The sequence below is a fragment of the Nicotiana sylvestris genome, chromosome 6 (assembly GCF_000393655.2).
Source record: "Nicotiana sylvestris chromosome 6, ASM39365v2, whole genome shotgun sequence".
Classification (NCBI taxonomy): Eukaryota; Viridiplantae; Streptophyta; class Magnoliopsida; order Solanales; family Solanaceae; genus Nicotiana; species Nicotiana sylvestris.
In genome coordinates, this window is record NC_091062.1 from 100786199 (window position 1) to 100801838 (window position 15640).

The 15640-nt window shown below is 35.7% G+C and overlaps 1 protein-coding gene across 1 annotated transcript; it reads left to right on the forward strand.

Annotated features, from left to right (window-relative positions):
• Positions 1–12746: 12746 nt before the first annotated feature.
• Positions 12747–15180, forward strand: LOC104215579 (cytochrome P450 86A1). Its single transcript, XM_009765423.2, has 2 exons — positions 12747–13184; positions 13722–15180. Exons 1-2 carry the CDS (start codon positions 12886–12888, stop codon positions 14986–14988), a joined length of 1566 nt encoding a protein of 521 aa, XP_009763725.1. The 5' UTR covers positions 12747–12885; the 3' UTR covers positions 14989–15180.
• Positions 15181–15640: the final 460 nt, after the last annotated feature.

The following is a 15640-nucleotide window of genomic DNA, read 5'->3' on the forward strand; positions in this document are numbered from 1 at the left end:
GTTAAGTGCGATACCCAAGTAGTGGTAAATCATATATATGGAATCTTTAATGCCAAAGAAGAGCGCATGCCACAGTACTTGAATAAAGTTCAAGTTTTACTCTCCCGGTTCAGGGAATGGTCAATGATCCATATTCCAAGAGAAGAGAATATGGAAGCAGAGACGTTGGCCAACTTAGGTTTGTCCACGAAAATGAAAGGAGATGATTCTCGTGAAATTATTCAACTATTTTATTGAATCCTAGACGTGGATAGTTACTGTGACGTTAACTCAACTAACCTAATTTTGAATTGGAGAAACAAGTTTATAGAATATTTAAGGCAGGGAAAACTTCCTGATGATTCTAAAGCCTAACGAGCATTACGAACAAAAGTTGCCCGGTATTGTCTTGCTAATGGACAATTATACCGAAGGTCTTTCTAGGGTTCATTGGCTCGGTGTTTAGGACCATTAGAAGTTGATTATATGAAGAGGAAGTTGCGAAGGGGTTTGTGGAAATCACTCCGGTGCAGATTCATTGATTCTCAAATTAATGAGGGTCAATTATTATTTGCCCCGGATGGAGCAAGATGCAAAGGCGTTTGTACAAAAATATGATAAGTGCCAACGTCATGCTCAATTGGTGCATCAACTGACGGAGCTCTTGCATTCAGTGGTGTCACTATGGCCATTCATAAAATGGGGGATGGATATAGTCGGTCCTTTGCCTCAAGGGCCTAGGCAGGTAAAATTTCTTTTAGTCTTGAATGATTATTTACTAAGTGGGTTGAAGCAAGTTCTTTCAAGAAGATTGGATAACGAGAAGTGACTGATTTCATTTGGGCTCATATCATTTTCCGGTTTGGAGTACCAAAAAAAATTGCTTGTGACAATGGGACACAGTTTGTAGGTTCCAAGATTGTAAAATTCCTAGAAGGATTGAATATCAAAAGGATCACGTCCTCCCCATACCACCTAAGTGATAACGGCCAAGCGGAATCAACTAACAAGGTGATAATTCAGAACTTCAAAAAGAAATTAAAGGGTGCTAAAAGCAGATGGCCAGAAGAGTTGTCGTTAGTATTGTAGGCGTATCGAACAACAGCAAAATCAAGAACAAGAGAAATGTTGTTTTCCCTTGTGTAAGTGACTGAAGCTTTGATTCCGGTTGAGATTGGGGAATTGACCATGAGGTATTCCCGAGCAAACGTGCAGAAGAATGATAAAGCAATGTTGATTAAGTTGGACTTACTTGAGGAGTACCGAAACTTAGCTTTTGTAAGAATGGTTGCACAAAAGCAAAGGATGGAAAGGTATTACAACGACAGAGCAAATCTTTGCTTTTTCAAAATCGAAGATTTGGTTTTGCGAAGGTAATTCATAACACTCGGGAAGTTAATGCTGGAAAGTTGGGACCAACCTGGGAAGGACCTTACCGGATTTCAGCTATAACTGGTAAAGGTTCATATTAAATGGAAAATTATGACGGAGAAAAATTACCAAGCAACTGGAACGTGACTCACCTCAATAGGTATTACTGTTCAAGATCCTTGATGATACTGAAAGTATGCACTGCATTATTTTTTCCTTCATCCAATTTTTGTCCCAAATGGGTTTTCTGGAAAGGTCTTTAATAAGGCCACAACATAAAATGTACTCCAATGAAGGATCGTCGATAACAACAAAAACTCCAGTATCCGAATTCTCATACTTTGCATCTGAACACTGGGGAGGGAAGCTATTGTATAATAGAGCACTAAAAATGTTAGTGGAACTAAGGATTGCTAGAACAAGGGACTATCTCTTGAAGTTAAAAAGTTCAGTTGCTATGAAAGACCTCAAGTCAGGATCAGAGACTGTGTGACTAGCTCCGTAGAAATAAGTTGTACAAATGATCCACATGTATTGGCAGCTTTGTTTACTTAAGTGAATGTATAATTTTTTTGGCTTATGTAAATGTACTTTTGAAATAGAAGGAATAATAAGAGACCTTTTGTTTTTATCTTATTTCTTGTCCTAATGATATGACTTTGTATTTTTTTCATTTGAATGTTACTTAAAACTTCGAATGTAAGTGCCGGAATGAATAGTAGACGTCCTCTTCAAGAGCACCATAAAGATAAGTGCCCATTCTTATGAAACCTTCAAATTAAAGGGTAAAACTTAGAAGTATGAATGCCTGGTACTAAATTTAATTGGATGAGAATTTTTTTGGACTTTATCAATAGAAAAACAAAAAGATATCTTTTGCACAGAAGTTAAGTAAAAAGAGTATATTTTATTTCGAAAAATTATGGACACACTAGAGACTCCAGGGTAATTACAAAAGAAAAAAATACATTAGTCTGCTTTATCAGTAGAGTCTAAAGGGAAAGAAGTCTTTGTTGCATATTTTGAAGATGAAGGTTGCTCAACATCTAGTCCAGCATCATCATTCTTATCTTCTTCTTTATTTTCAACTTCTTCCGCAGTTTTCGAGGACTCAGAGCAAGTGCTCAAGGATCTTGAAGCAGTGGGCTAGGAAAGAATGTTCTCGAAGGCAGTTGTCTCCAAATTAAGGTCTTTAGTGATGCAATCATCTATATTTAAAAATATCTTCTTTGGCATCCTCCAAAGTTTTCCTTCTCATGTGATAAACTGCATGAGTTTTCTCAAGCAAGAAAGAATCTTCTTAATATAGGAGTTTGGCTTGGAGTCTTTGGATTTTCGACTACAACCAGTCATTATCAACCTTAAAGATATCATAAGTCTGAGAAAGGTCAGTATTGGTCCTCGTATGTTCGTGATTTTTCTCTATGACCCTTTTGAAGCTTTCCTCCATTCTTGCTCTCTTCTCCTCAGCCGCAGTAGCTTCCTCGGTTTTGGAACGTAAGTTTTATTCCAGCTTGTTTATCTTTTCCATGGAAGCAGACTCGCGTTCTCATGCCAAAATCACAGATACTGTAGTACAGCCTACTTGGCCTTCAACTCAGCAAGTTCAGCAAGCAAATGAGTGGCCTCCTGGGTATGGGACCTTTTATCTTGATTTGTTTGCTCCTAAAAGGGCTTCGAGTTCACCCATCTAAGCAAGCCTTGCCTCTAAAGCCATAAGAGGTTCCATAAGTTGATCCCATTCAGCAACGATTTGATCCCATTCAGCAGCAAGTGCCTCTTTATCCTGGATCAACCTCTATAATCCCTCGTAGGCAATGAGGTTAACCATATAAAGTCAAATATTAGAGTTGCCAAAGGTGTAGGTTCGCAAGAAAAAAGGAAAAAAAGAAGGATGCGATGGTACCTGAGTAGCAAGGTGCATGTTGTTGATTAAACATTTCGCAGAGAGACCATCCATTTTTCTCCGAGAGAGACAACAACAAACGTGTTACACCCCATGTTTTCGTACGAGGAAGTACGCAATAAGTAAATTGATGTAAGCTCGGAAATGAGATATTATATTCTGTATTTTCGTACGTCAAAGTTTCGTCGTAAGCTAATCACGTAAGTTCGGGTATGAGATTATTTTGAGATTATAAGCATTATGCTATTTTAAACAAGTGATGAGTAAATTCGTGAAGATAAGAGGGTAAGCAAACCAAAGAAAATGAATTTTTGTCAAAGTTTGACATGTTGAGATACAATACGGCCTGAGCTAAAATACCCAGTATTTATGGACTAGTGACATACAAGGTACCACATGACCATGATAGTAAGGCGTATAAGGTATGTTAAAAGTAAGTAGTACTTTAAGTAATTTGAGATAATTCTTAATTATGTGTGTAGTTGGTTAATTATTAAACCAATGGGGGATTACCAAGTTAATTAATAATTAATGGATGATGAATTAAAGTCTTTGGATAAAGACTAAGATATTAATGTGGCAGCCACATACATGAGTCATTAAGTGACTCTTGAACAACTTTGCAAGGTGGCACTCTTTAAAGAGATAATTGAAAAATGGCTTCTTAAATTCAAGATTTGCAAAGATATGGAATTCACAAAAAGCCTTAAGACTCTAACGTTGTTGCTTCAGTAAGCATCTTACCAAATTATGATCAAATTCACAAAGTGATTATATGGAATTTGCTACAAAATTTCATATGAGATTTCATAAGGTAATAGCAACGGGATTTTGCGATCTAAGGGAGTACGGTGCAATCTTCTTCAAGAATATCATACGAATTTTTCTCTACTCCGATCTTGTTGTCACGTGTTTTATCAAAATTAACGTGTGTAGAGAGATTGTCAAGAGAATCATCTCAGGTATGTTAAGGCTATCCCTTTTTTGTATCATGATCTATACGACAAAAATGAAACGAGCAATTTACACACTTTCCATAAATGACTCTATTCATAGAAATACTAGAGATGCTTATGTTCTTGATTCCCCATGTGTCATATTATTCTATTATCTGTTCATGGGTCTTAGAAAATACATAAGTTGATAAAGGTTATTTCATGATATTAATCAATGGCATAATGGTCTTATGACACTCCGAAAGATTTTATTGACGTACTTTCTCATGCATTGCATTTATTTATACATGTACATTGACCCATGACCAGATGACATTATATACTCATATATATTTATATTATATGCATATGGGATATGGGAAAAAGGTTACGACGTTATATACGCACCACCACTTAATCAGCTGGTATACGTTGATGATTTGTCCACAATGGCCGAGATGATATGATGGGATGTCCTCAAAGGCTTGATGATATTATAAATGTATATACCCATGCATGGTATGATATTTATACGCATATGCATGACATTATAATATTAAATGATTCACAGAGCTATTCAGATATACATGTTGAGTCTTTGACTTCATTTTTCTCTCATGTCTATTGTTTACTGATTTTCATTCCTTACATACTCGGTACATTATTTGTATTGACGTTCCTTTTTCACAGGGACGTTGCATTTCATGCCCACAGGTCTCGATAGATAGGTTGAGAGTCCTCCAAGTAGGATGTTAGCTCAACGGAAGATGTTGGTGTGCTCTATTTGCTCCAGAGTTGCTCATTTGGTTAGTATGATTTAGACATGTATTGATTGGTATGTCGGGGCCCTATCCCAGCCTTATGACGTTTATGTACTCTTAGAGACTTGTAGAAATATATCATGTATATGAAAGACTGTATGGCCTTGTCGGCCTATGTTCAGTGTATGAGTGATTATTTTTGCCTTATAGGCCCGTATGTCACATGTAAAAGTTTTTATATCATGTTGGGTCGTTCTATATTGAGTATTCCCCTGTGTTTATTATGGTTAGCCCATGACGACCTGTTTGGCCCATTTGCCAATAAGAGTATGATAAGAAATATATGTTATGTTGGTAATTGGTTGAGTAAGGTACCAGGTGCCCGTTGCGGCCCATAGGTTTGGGTCGTGACAAAACCTCTCCATCAAAACCACGATCGTTGTTATCTATCCTGGTGAAGATGGCATAATGACCACATTTGCTATGTTTGATCACGCCTCTGTGGAAAATCTTAGGGGCGTAGAGGTTGATCATATGAGTACGAGTAAGGGTTTCCTGAGCCCAGGAATACAGGAATCGAAGGCAAACCACCATGTGCCATATTACCCATCCTACTTGAGCCAGACAAACACGGTAGTTTCGGCAAAACTCTAAGATTATTAGATCTTTTTCCTTCCCAAGTTTTAAAGTGAAAGGGTATGTGTGAACGTACATATACCCTGGTTTACTGAATGTGATCATTTCCGCTTCACCGGGGGATAAAACTTCAATATTCTTCAGTCATAATCCTCTTTTACGACGGGAATACTGGTCGGGCGAATAGAAGAGGGATATTCACCAACATCCCTATTTATGTTGTTATCAGGGTCAGAAGATTCCTTCTAAATGTAGAGATCATTTCCGCAAGACAAATAAGAAGGTATGATGGTGCTTATAGAGGGAGGTCCGACATCAGGTTTCTTAGACTTATTCTTCTTGGATAGGCCGCCACCGATAGCAGTCCATGTGTAACTGGAGGAATAAATAATAGAAGATATCATGATAAAAAGTATGAATTTGTAAGTTTTGTTGAGGAAAAGAGAGTTGCAGGAAAGCTTTAGGAAAACCCGAAGAAGAAATTTGCTAAAAGTGAAAGATGAAGTTTATAGGCGGCATAATGCAAGGCCATCATTACATAGGTAATTGGCGAAAATACTTGTTGAATTACGGGACAACACGTGTTCGGCTCATTCAATGCAAAGAGACGTGCGTCCTTTCAAGTGTCAGAAACCGTTCAAAAACTTTTTTGCCAAGAAAAAAAGTCTTATCTACTTCCCAATCACATCAAGTTGAGTCACCGGAAAGTAGGGGGACTATCTATATAGGGTAAATTAACAAATGATAGGTGCATGTTTGTCAAGTGAACACGTGGTAGCAAAGACACGTAGGAGATGATTCAGTAAAAATTTGACACTAGATCCAAGCATGTAATCGATGTTGTATGAGTTCCGAAAATATTACCGGAGGGACGCTTGATTTATGGATCTTGTCTCCCCAAAATTAGTTATAAATAGAGAAATTTGTACCTATTGAAGGACACAAAATATTGGCATAAAAAGAGGCTAGTATTACTCTCTTATTCTGTTAACATTATTTTGTTAAGTACTTTGTTATTAATATTGGTCTTGCTTTCAGGGAAGCTTAATTCAAGGCTCAAGCTCGTTTACTCTTAATTTATTCACTTTTGCTTTTATTATTTCATATTTTTTTGAGCAATTTAATTTACGTATCTATAAATTATGATAAAAATTTAACTATAATTTTTTACGGGTAAACAAATGCTTTGGTACGGTTATTGATTTATCCGATAAGACAAAGTAATGCCTTATGTGATAAAAAAAATAACATGATGATTACTGAGTTTTTTGTTGAGGAGCTTAAATGAATTGTAAGTAATGCCTTAAGCAATTGGACTTGTATGAATAAATGTTTTATCCATTCGTCCATAGATTGTATTTTGTAATATTATATCAGCTTCTGAAAATTAAGAATAATATGAAAACTTAGAAGACAACAGGTTTGCTAAAAGTGCAACCTCATAATGCTGTCGAAATAGTTAACAAAACCACAAGCACAATTTTCCTAGGCAAAGAAAATACGGTGGCTATTGAGTAATTTATGTTGGTATTATTATACGATGATAATGCAAAGCCAAAGAATTCTTTGTGGTCCCTTTTTCTTCTTTACTTGTTTGTCTTTAGTGAAAGACAAAGTGTCCCTCATTAGTTGTGGAAAGTCTTTTCCTTCTCCTTATATTGAATTGCTCTTTGTTGGGTTTGTAAAAAGCTAGTAAAAGGGAGTGGTCTCGTGTACACGAGAAATTGGTCCTAAAGGCAAAACGGGTCGATTTGCCCCTCCCCCCTGTGCGTGAGATATAGTTTCTAATCACACTTGGAACTTGTCTGATTTGCCTAAAGGTTGTAAACTCATAAGTAGCAAGTGGATATTTAAGAAGAAAATGAGACGTGATGGCACAATTGAGAAATATAAGGCTAGACTTGTTATTAAGAGTTTTAACCAAAAGAAAGGCATTAGTTACTTTGACACTTATTCTCATGTGAATAATATAGCGACTATTAGAACTCTTGTTTCTTTAGCCTCTATTCATAATTTTGTGATACATCAAATGGATATTAAAACGGCTTTCCTAAATGGTGATTTAGAGGAAGAGATCTAGATATCTCAACTTGAGGGATTTGTGATCCAAAGACAGGAGAATAAAGTATGCAAATTGAGAAAGTCTCTATGTGGTCTAAAGTAAGCACTTAAGTAATGGTATGAAAATTTTAATAGCACATTAGTGGATAATAGTTTTGTTGTTAATGCATCTGATACTTGTGTTTATTTCAAGATGATAGGATCAGATTGTGTGATTATATGTCTATATGTGGATAACATGTTAATCTTTGGCCCTAATGTGAATGTTGTTAATGAGACTAAGACCTTTTTGTCTTCTAAATTTGAAATGAAAGATCCTGGAGAAGCAGATGTGATTTTAGGAATTAAAATCAAAAGAACTTCTAATGGTTTTTCGTTATCTCAGTCTCATTATATTGAGAAAATATTGAAAAGGTTTAATTGTTTTGATGTAGCACATGTGATAACTCCTTATGATCTTAGCATACACTTGAGAAAGAATAAATAATCCAGTATTTTTCAAACAGAATATGCTAAGATAATTGGTAGAGTAATGTTTCTCATGAATTATACACGACCTGGTATTGCTTATGCGGTTAGCAGGGGTGGATTTAGGGGGACGAAAGGGGGTTCACCCGAACCCCCTTCGCCGAAAAATTACGCTGTGTATATAAGGTGAAATTTGTTTTTTTACCTCTATATATTAAGTTTTGAATCCCCTTAACACAGACCAAAAGTGTAGCTTAGTGGTCAAGGGGATTCAAAACCTTTGTAAGGTCATAGGTTCAATTCCCACTAGCTACAATTTTTTTTAAACTTTTTTCTTTTTGAACCCCCTTCGCGGATATCCTGCCTCTACCACTGACTGTTAGTAGATTGAGTAGATATGCTCGTAACCTCACTAGTGAACACTGGAATGCTCTTCATCGTTTGCTAAGGTATTTGAGAGGTACTATGGATTGATGTCTGCATGTTATAAGCTTCCTGTTGTTTTAGAAAGATTTTGTGATGCAAACTGTGTTGCAGACAATGATGAAGTTAGATCCACTAGTGACTATGTGTTTACTTTTCATGGAAGTCTTCAAAACAGACTTGAATAGCACGATCTACTATGGAGTCTGAATTCATTGCTCTTGAATTGGCAGGGCAAGAAGCCGAGTGGCTGAGAAACTTATTGGCGGACGTGCCTTTATGTAGAAGACAAGATTCACTAGTTTCTCTACATTGTGACTCACAAGAGGCAATTGAAATTGCAAAAAATAGTGTGTACAGCGGAAAAAGAAGACATATCCGTATTAGGCATGGTGCGGTAAAACAGTTGTTGAAATATGGTGTTATTTCCTTGAAATATATAAGATCTAAAAGAAATTTAGCGGATCCTTTAACCAAGGGTTTGACAAGGAGAGTTATCCTTGAAATACCGAGGGGGATGGGACTAAAGCCCATAGATTGAGGAAGTATGATGGATACCTGTTTGTGGTCAAACGAAGCCATATGAGACCTTAATATGCACTATATTTTCTATCCCTATGGCATGTGATAGTGCTTTATAAGGTAAGCTTATTTTGCTCTTAATGATTCCATAGACTTAATGTGGTTTATGTGTAGATAGACTTGATAAAGTCACCTACGTGAGTGTAAATGTGCGGTCGCCTTTTATGAGATACTTTAGATGTCTTTCTAGAGCACTCATGAGATCCAAGGTATGTGCATGACCATAAAAGCACTTTGTTAGTATCGCAGAATTTGGATAAAATTAGGGATATAGTATATGTTGTGGGGGTCTCAACTAATACTCATTCAGTTCAAGATTACTTCACTTTGTGAATGTTAGTTGTTGCCTTATTTTACTACGTGTCAATTCAAATCAAAAGATATTGACATTTAAGTACATGTTTCTTCTTTTGTCCAGAATTGCTCTTATTCTATTTTTGTCTTTGCATTAGTGAGGGATTGTTGGTATTATTATACGTGATAATGCAAAGCTAAAGATTTCTTTGTGGTCCCTTTTTCTTAATTCTTTACTTCTTTGTCTTTTGTGAAAGACAAAGTGTCCCTCATTGGTTGTGAAAAGAATTTTTCTTCTCCTTCGAATTGATCTTTGTTGGGCTTGTAAAGAACTAGTAAAAGGGAATGGTCTCGCGCACATGAAAAATTGATCCTAAAGGCTAAACGGGTCGATTTGCCCCTCCTGCGCACAAGATATATGTGAGGCCTAATATAAAAATGATTTTGCTAAAATTGTTTTTCATTTTTTGAGCTTACCAGAAAAGTGTCCAAATACATGCTTACCAAAATTCATTCTCTTTGAATTGGATTTTGTAACTTCCAATTTATTACTTTGTAACAACCATGATTTAATTCTTGTAACAACTGTGTTTAATTCTTGTAATAGTTGTAGTTAATTTTGTAACGGCTCCATTTTAATTTCTGTAACAGCTATGGATTAATTCCTTCATCTGTAACTGTCTAACAGCTTTGCCTACAAAAGACAGTCTTATTTGTGAATAATGGGACACAGAAAACACCTCCAGCTCTCTTCTTTTTCAACCGATTTCTTGGCAATTTTGTTGTGCAAATTTCAAACTTTCAGCCACGAGTGCAAGTGTTTGGAGGTGTTGTGGAACCTTAGGGAGCGATGGGTCTCAACGATTTGCGCCCAGTCGGGCTAAAATCACTTTCAAGGCAGTGGCTTGCCACGACACAATATTTTTGATAAGTTGTTCTTGTTTTCTTCTTGTTATTCGTCAATATTATCTACTCATGTTACTTACAATTCTAGGGGAAAAAAGACAATCAACTGCAAGACATCCATTTTGGCAAATAAAAGAAAGAAGAATTTTCATAAACCAATATAGTTTAGAGCCTAGTAATTATAGTTTGCCTAATTACCATTTGTAGCTACTATTTAATTATTATTAATTTGTATAACTTGTATTCAAACACGCAATAAATACAACCTCTGTCAACTGTATTCGTTGTGCTGTATTCATTCGCGCAATTGTATTCATTCGTGCAAGGAATACAATATGTATCAATTTTAACTACGACGAAATACAAGGGTGTATACAAAGGATACAACTTGTATCGACTGTATACATGGGTGTATACAAAGGATACTACATGTATGGATTATATGTTCGCGCAACGAGTACAACTAAAGCAAAATACAGAAATACAGGAAAATAAAATATTTTTGTTAAGAATAGAACTCAAGACCTCCGCTAACTAAGCAGATGCTCTAACCAACAATTTAGCTTCAAAGTTTAGTTAAATTAACTCTTGATAAGCAAAATGTGTCAACTAATTTGAAAAAAAGAGTAATTTTTTTCCTTCTTTAAATATGACATCACTTACGGAAAATTCTGCATACGCCACTGATAGTAGTAGATTTTGTTGTTGTTGCTGCATCAAGGTAAGAACCAAGTTCATTTTATGATGTTATACGAACCAAGTAATTCTATATTTAACTTGTTTTCCTCTTGTTATCCACTTTTAGGAATATGGGTGTATCTTTGTGTCTTTGTTGGAAAAGGTTTTCTTTTAAATAAGGCAGTTGCATAAATTCTAAGAGAACTTTAAAAACAATCTGGCATGAACTGTTCTGGAGCAATTTGCAGCATTAGATGTTTCTTATTACGTCGAATATATTGACGTGACAGCATTAGCTATTGAAATAATTTATTCTAATAAGCATAACATCTTGTATGGTGATTTTTGTATTATATGACATTCTAATTCCATGAGTTGCAGCTAATGCCTTTATAGAATTGCAAAAAGTCAGGGTTGTTATAGATGTAAGAACCTTTTCCTAAGAAAGAGCTAAATCAGGAAAAGTTGGAAGTAAAGAGGCTATAATCTATACGAACATGTTGTTAAGTCGAATATAACTTCCTACAATTTTCGTATATCACCTTAGACATACAATAATAAGCAGTAATTGTTAAAATAGTAATCCTAATAATTTGATAGTCTAATAAAAATGCAATCAATAACCTATTATAATCGGTTTAAAATACACTGATGCTATAAAAATTTGTTGCGTTTATCTGTTTCAACATTTCTTGCTTGAGAAGACTTTGCATCAGGGGCGGAAGGGGGTTCGTCATACTCCTTCGCCGAATAGTTACACTGTATATATAAAGCAAAATCTGTGTTTTACCTCCATATATTATGTTTTGAATCCTCTTGCCACAATCCAAAATCAAAGCACAGTTTAGTGATCAAGGGGGTTCAAAACCTTTGTAAGGTCGTTGATTCAATTCCCACTAGCTACAATCTTTTTAACTTCTTTTTTGAACCCCTTAGCAGAAAATCCTGCCTCCGCCACATGCTACGCATGTGCCGAAATTTGCTCTATAGTCAGCAGGAGTCGAAGGAGAAAGGTGCGTGGTGTGTCGTTCTGAGCTACTTAGCTTCTAATTCAAGCCTTCCAATATCTACGGTGGAATCATTATACTAGAATCATTTTCTAGCTTTTGGAGCAAAGCCCTATTTCTCAACACAGCTAAACCGATTCTCAACCACTTCCCAATTTTTGTCATGTTTGTACCTTCTTTTACTATTTTATAAGAGTTGGTTTCATGTATACTCCGTTCTTCAAGTAACGGGTTCCTGTTTAGCTCTTCTAGTTACATTAATACTGCATGGTTAAACATTAATTAACAGCACACAGATTTCAAACCCTCATGCATGGTTTGAATATGTAAGGCGATGACAAATGAAAGAAAAATAAGAATGTTCGATATATTAATTAGTATCATGCATGGAGTTTAATTAGTCATGTATTTACCGAAGAAAGTAAATTATATTGGTATTTGATCAATGACTGCAATAAAAAGTCGATAGATTTTGAAATAAGAACAATTAAATAAGATTATTACTTATCTTAGAGTGAGAGACAAGTACATGGGCAAGAATAAAAAAATTGTAACGCACATGAGACGTGTGCACTCATATGAAGGCGAAAAACCAATACGGGCTTGCGTATGCAAATAAAATGAATTACCATTCCTATCAACCGAATAAGGACATTTTCTTCATGGCTAAAAAATTCTCAACAACTCTCTCCTAAACCTTTCCCTAATTAATGCATTTCGTAAATATAAAAACCCTATGCCCTTCCTTTAATTCCCATAACACATTCTCTTCCAATCATCCACTACTTCACTATATCGAGAAGCTATTAATTCATTTTTCTTTCTCTACTCGATCCACATAAACCAAAACAGAAGTAGGGAAAAGATAAACAATTCATATGGATCCTGTAGTAATTTACTTTGGAATAGCAGCTGCAACTACAGTTTATCTCCTCTGGTTCTGGCTTCTAGCCCAGAGGCTCACGGGTCCAAAAGTGTGGCCACTAGTTGGTAGCCTCCCCTATACTTTCATGAACAGAAGGAGATTCCACGACTGGATTTCTGAAAACCTACGTTCCACAGGTGGAGCTGCTACATATCAAACGTCCACCATTTGCATACCATTTCTTGCTTGGAAACAAGGCTTCTATACTGTCACATGTCACCCAAAGAATATCGAACACATCCTTCGAACCAGGTTTAATTTTATTTTTTTTAAGTATTATTTCCTATTCTTTCTAGGTCTTTTAGTCCCGTAAGAAATTTATACAATACTTATGTAGTAAAATTATTGTGAACTTCGGGTACTTTTTTATTTTTTATTTTATCCTTCATCAGTTTCAGTTTACCCTTAATAAAAAGTTTTTATAGCTATACAAATAATATGTCATATTTAATACTATAAATTTTAAAAGAGTTATAATCACACAAATATTATGACTTGTTTAGAACTGCAAGTTTCGAAAGTCTTCATTTCTTTATCAAAATGTTGTGCTCAATCAAACAGATTTACATAAATTAGAACTGAGAAATATATTATTGGTCTACGATGAAGTTGAATGGAATGAAATTAAGAATTTATATTAGCTTATATCAACTTGTTTGAAGCGTAGTTATTCTTAGCTTGTTGATGCATTATACATATTTAAGGGAAAAATGTCTTCATATGCAGCTAGCATTATGCTTTTTTTTTTTTGTACTTTATTTGTTTGCTACTTGATTTTCCTGCATGTAGGTTTGATAATTATCCCAAAGGGCCAACATGGCAAAGTGCATTCGATGACCTCTTGGGTCAAGGTATATTCAACAGCGACGGTGACACGTGGCTCATGCAGAGGAAAACCGCAGCTCTTGAATTCACGACCCGGACACTCCGACAAGCCATGAACCGGTGGGTGAACCGGACCATCAGAACTCGTTTATGGGTAATTTTGGATAAAGCTGCTAAGGAGAAAAATCCAGTCGAATTACAAGATTTATTGCTACGTTTAACTTTTGATAATATTTGCGGACTTACTTTTGGTAAAGACCCTGAAACTCTTTCCCCTAAAATGCCTGAAAATCCATTTGCTATAGCTTTTGATTCAGCCACTGAAGCCACAATGCAAAGACTTTTATACCCTTATTTTCTCTGGAGATTGAAAAAAATTTTAGGCATTGGAGCTGAAAAAAGATTACAAAAAAGCCTCCAAGTTGTTGAAAATTACATTTCGGAGGCATTGGAATCACGTAAGGAAAGTCCATCCGATGATTTATTGTCACGTTTTATGAAGAAAAAGGACGTAAACGGCAACTCCTTCCCAAGTGATGTACTAAAACGCATTGCTCTAAACTTTGTCCTAGCTGGACGTGACACGTCATCAGTGGCTATGAGCTGGTTCTTCTGGAACGTCATGAACAACCGCCACGTGGAAAATAAGATAATTGAAGAAATATCAACTGTTTTGAATGAAAGCCGTGGTGAAGATTGTGAAAAATGGATTGAAGAGCCATTGGTTTTTGATGAAGCTGATAAATTGATTTATCTCAAAGCAGCTTTAGCTGAAACTTTACGTTTGTACCCTTCAGTCCCTGAAGATTTCAAATATGTCATTTCTGATGATGTTTTGCCAGATGGCACGTGGGTCCCAGCCGGTTCGACCGTGACTTATTCTATTTATTCTGTGGGGAGAATGAAAACGGTTTGGGGAGAGGATTGCATGGAGTTTAAACCGGAAAGATGGCTCTCGACCGGAGGAGACCGGTTCGAACCGCCAAAGGATGGATATAAATTTGTGGCATTTAATGGTGGACCGAGAACTTGCTTAGGCAAAGATTTGGCTTATCTCCAGATGAAATCTGTAGCTGCTGCCATATTGCTTCGATACCGGCTTTTACCGGTTCCAGGTCATAAAGTTGAACAGAAAATGTCTCTAACTTTGTTCATGAAGAATGGGCTTAAAGTTTTCTTGAATCCTCGTGAACTTGCACCTGCAGCTCCAAAGGTCGCTATGTCTGCTTGAAGAAATGCTATTATGGGAAAAGAGAATACTTTTGAGGATGTAATTATGCAATATGTGCATGATCAAATGGTGATATTGGTGATTTTATAATTGTATTTACTTTTAATTATCATATATTTTCAGTTTTTCGTTGTGTTTGTTGATCTGTATGGTTACTTCGAATCATGAGTTTAAGAATGATTAATTACTTTATTCATATGTTCCTCATATTCGAATAAAAATTCAAGTTTATATTTTTAGCTGTTGTATGTGTATGATGATAGTAAATATGTCTCCACTCACTGACTTAATTTTGAGTACCAAACAAACGGCATAGATTAGCAAGAAGGGCTTCCGAGAAATTTAAAGTAAAAATTGTATTATTAGTACTACTACGAATAGTAAGAATTAAGAAGTACGGTAAGAAAAGACACGTTAGATTTTAATAGGTCCAAGCGGATAGTACTAAAGCATTTCTGCTTGATTCGATAATTGCATACCACGTAACAAGGAAAATGTTTGATTAGTAGAATTAATTAGTCATAAGCCTTAATTGTTATAGAAAACAAGTACGTGAAAACTTATACATGTATTCAAAACACAAGGCATCCTTAGAAGGTTTTAATTTATATTTGTGATGACCCGATAGGTCATCTTATATTTTAGAATCTAG